Raw genomic sequence first — 3,390 nt, forward strand, 5'->3', positions numbered from 1 at the left:
ACGGGCGGATCAGGGTCATAGGCATGTGGCCGTAGTGGCTGGAGTGGTCAGAGTGCCTGGACAGAGTGGACGGGGTGGGACGGGGTGAGACGGAGCGTGCTGGTCATTGTGTTCGGCTTGGTCGTGGTGTCTGTGCTCTCGGCAGCTGGGTCGCGTGACTGGCGGCGTGGCTGGCACAACTGGCGTGCGTGACTGGCGTGACTGGCGTGACTACGAGCATGACGGGCATGGACCACTAGCATGACGGGCATGGACCATTGTGGACATCATACACATCATGGACATTGTGGCTGTACTTGTTGAGACTCATTCTGGACATGCTGGGCATGTTCGACCATCGTCGTCGTTGTCATCATCATCGTCATCGCATCTGCTTACGAGCACATCGGCCCGCGACACCATCACAGCAACGAGAAAGGGCGACACAACTCACTCACACGGAAACGAGGCGCATCGCAGCACATTTGCAGCGAACGGCAGTGGCGGCGGTTCAGGAGGTGTCGGACGTGCTGCTGGACAAGGTCAACTCGGGCGTGGCGCAGGTCTTTGCCAACCAGCGTCTCATCGAGGGCGAGGCCAAGACCCTACATTCCCAGACCTCGCGCCTTGTCAAGCAGACCGGCCAGTGGGTGACTGCCGTCGAAAAGTTCAATTCGGCCCTCAAGGAGCTCGGTGACGTCGAGGCCTGGGCGAGGGCCATCGAAAGCGATCTCCGTCACGTCGCCGCCTCTCTCGAGTATGTCAACGACGCCACAACGTCGTCGTAGTACACCATACGCTCCAGATCTAAACTCAATCTGCCGTCTAGCAAGTCGACGCCGCTGATGACGCCGATGACTCCGACGGCTCCCTTCGCCGATACGCAACGTACTCGGTCCGGTACGCCGACAGGTCAAAGTCACTGCTGCAGGTCTGCGTCGCCGACGCATCGGTCGACACCCCGCTAGTGCTGCCCGAGCTGGAGCTCGATTCGAGGCTGGAAGCCACACTGCAAGAGGCGTCAAAGACAGGCCCGGGCAGCGGAAGCGTCTCGAGCGTCACCGTCGTCTTCAGCTGTGACGATGAGTCGGACAACGACGAGAATGCGCGCTCCGAGGCACTCGATCGCGATTGCCGCGACCTCCGCCTCCGTCGTCGCTTGCGAGGGCGGCTCCCGTAGCAGCAGAGCCATCCTCCGCCACTACCGTCTGCAGTAGTCGAAAAGTCGTGCGACGACGGCCGGTGCGCGTCCGATCGTGGCAGGACATCCGGCGTCGGAAAGTTGGCGTATAGCGCGGCGTAGTCCCATTCATGTGGCCGCCAATATAGATCCAGGCCAGCGCTACAGTCTTTGGGCAGGCTGGCTGGCATTGGGCTGCACGACTTCGATGACGAGTCCGACGACGACGTCGATGACGATCCGACAGCCGGCGAGCACCCTGTTGGCGGCCACGTCGTTACCGCAGATCGGCCGGCGACAATGCTGGGACCCATCCATGGCCCCGGCTGTGCAACAGTCTCCGCGGAGCTCCGCCAGAATCGGCACCAGCCGGGGCACGCCGGGCTCCGCGCAGCCTCGATCCGATGAGCAGACGCCGACAGCGCAAACGAGGCCACCAGTCCAAAGTGGTCCGACGGAAACAGCCGACGCATCTTGTCAGACCGCCCGCCGCGCTCGGGCGTCGCCAGCGGGCGGGTTCCGATTCGAGCCATGTACTCCGGCCGCCATCGCGGCCGCTGAGGGTGAGCCACCATCTCGTCGAGAACAGGCATTGAAGGCGGCGCCGACGACGACGAGGCGGATGACAAGTCCGAGTCGGGCGTGAGCGATCGAGTTCGCGATGCAGATGCCGAGATGAGACTAACCGGCGGGCCGGAGAGCCGTCGGGCGAGACCGACGTGACCCGGCTCAAAGAACAGACAGCGATCGTAGCGGACGTGAAAGGCCTTGCGCTTGATCTTGCGCAACATCTCATTTGATGCCGTGTCCTGGGTCAAACCGGGATCGTCCGGGTACAGCATTGGCCACATGTCAATGAGGGGGGTGGCAACAAGCGCAAGCTCCTCCGGGGCATCGGTCGCCACGTTGGTGTCGCCGGCAATCACCACCAGCGCCGCTTGCTCCCAGTACGGCTCCAAATGACTGCGGATGTCGAGGATTTGGGCGACACGAAAGGCACCAAACTCGGGAAGCGACTCGAGATGAACGCAGCCGACAACGATGCTGTCCGCGGTGTTGACCTCGATCTCAGCGAGCAGCAGCTTGCGGTTCATCCGCGAGACAAGATCAAAGGCAATGAACCGTTTGACAGGTAACCGGGAGAGGATAACAACGCCGTACGGCTGCAGCGTCTTGCCGGAGCCGTCCGAGACAACAAAGTTGTTGCGGATCCATGCATGGGCGAGAATGTGGTTGAGGCTTCGCGGCATGACCTCCTGCAGGCAGATGACGTGCGGATCGAGGGCGCGCAACTCGCACAGCGCGGCATGCAGCCGCTCGATCCAATACCCGTCTGCAAAGAACACGTTCCAAGACACTATCCGGAGGCGATCCAACCTCACATTGGGCAGCTCAAGGGATCCATCATGCTCCATCGTCTGCCCCTCCCCATCCCCCGCACAAACAAGGCAACATGTCCAGTCGATCAGTCGAACGTGGAGACCGGGGGCATGCAACAGCATCGCATGCACCAACAGAGATCCCAGGCCATTGCAAGGTGTGGTAAGTACAAATCAAGCACGCGATAAGTCCATCACCCATATCACGTTGAGAGCACCGCCGCCATCACCAGTGACAGTCGTGTCCGGCCAGCACATGTTCCCCACCCCCCCCCCCACAGCAGCACCCCCCCGCACGCCACATCGGTCTCCCGCAATGGATGTGAGTGGCTATATCCAAGCCGAGCGAGTGCAACCGATTCCGCAACACCACACTCTACGACATCGCTAGCTTGTCAATGGCGTCCTACATACCGATGTGGAGGTTGGAAGCCATCTCCGCCGACTGGAGTCCCATCGCTGCGGCTGGAGATTGACTCGGCCGAGCGGACGGCCATCGCCTCTTGCAGCGCGCAGCATGTCCACAGTCACACTACGCCTTCACCAACACCTTGCCACTCTACGACCTCCCGGGATACCTGCCCAAAACCACCTGGAGTCGAGTACCTGATCCTCTAGGCCGTCCCCCCCCCCCCCCCCCCCCCCCCCCCCCCGCGCGATCTGACTCGAGAAATGTGAGTCGACTGCAGAGCGTCGAGCTCGGGTGTGTCAGCCGCAGACGGGTCGAGAAGCACGATGAGGAGCACGTCTGGTAGGATGGGGGAGTAACCAACAGGTCCCCACATCCCCCTTCCGCACCACGTAATAGTCAATTTGGCATAGCGCCCCGCGACGGCCACAATGCTTCATGCA

At 61.8% G+C, this 3,390-nt stretch overlaps 2 protein-coding genes across 2 annotated transcripts in view; one reads left to right on the forward strand and one right to left on the reverse strand.

Annotated features, from left to right (window-relative positions):
- Nucleotides 1-811, forward strand: part of AMSG_07115 (RT14 protein) — a 1,144-nt gene extending 333 nt beyond the window's left edge. Inside the window, exon 2 of the mRNA XM_013901135.1 lies at nucleotides 460-811. Coding sequence (XP_013756589.1) covers nucleotides 460-767 — 308 coding nt within the window. The 3' untranslated portion in view covers nucleotides 768-811. The remainder of the gene's footprint in view (nucleotides 1-459) is intronic.
- AMSG_07116 (endonuclease/exonuclease/phosphatase family protein) lies at nucleotides 628-2,613 on the reverse strand. Its single transcript, XM_013901136.1, has 2 exons — nucleotides 1,364-2,613; nucleotides 628-1,321 (listed from the first exon to the last, which is right to left on the reverse strand). The coding sequence occupies exons 1-2, from the start codon at nucleotides 2,572-2,574 to the stop codon at nucleotides 805-807; spliced, it is 1,728 nt and encodes a 575-aa protein (XP_013756590.1). The 5' UTR covers nucleotides 2,575-2,613; the 3' UTR covers nucleotides 628-804.
- Between the last annotated feature and the right edge of the window lie 777 nt (nucleotides 2,614-3,390).

Source organism: Thecamonas trahens (genome assembly GCF_000142905.1).
Source record: "Thecamonas trahens ATCC 50062 unplaced genomic scaffold supercont1.31, whole genome shotgun sequence".
NCBI classification, from domain to species: domain Eukaryota; order Apusomonadida; family Apusomonadidae; genus Thecamonas; species Thecamonas trahens.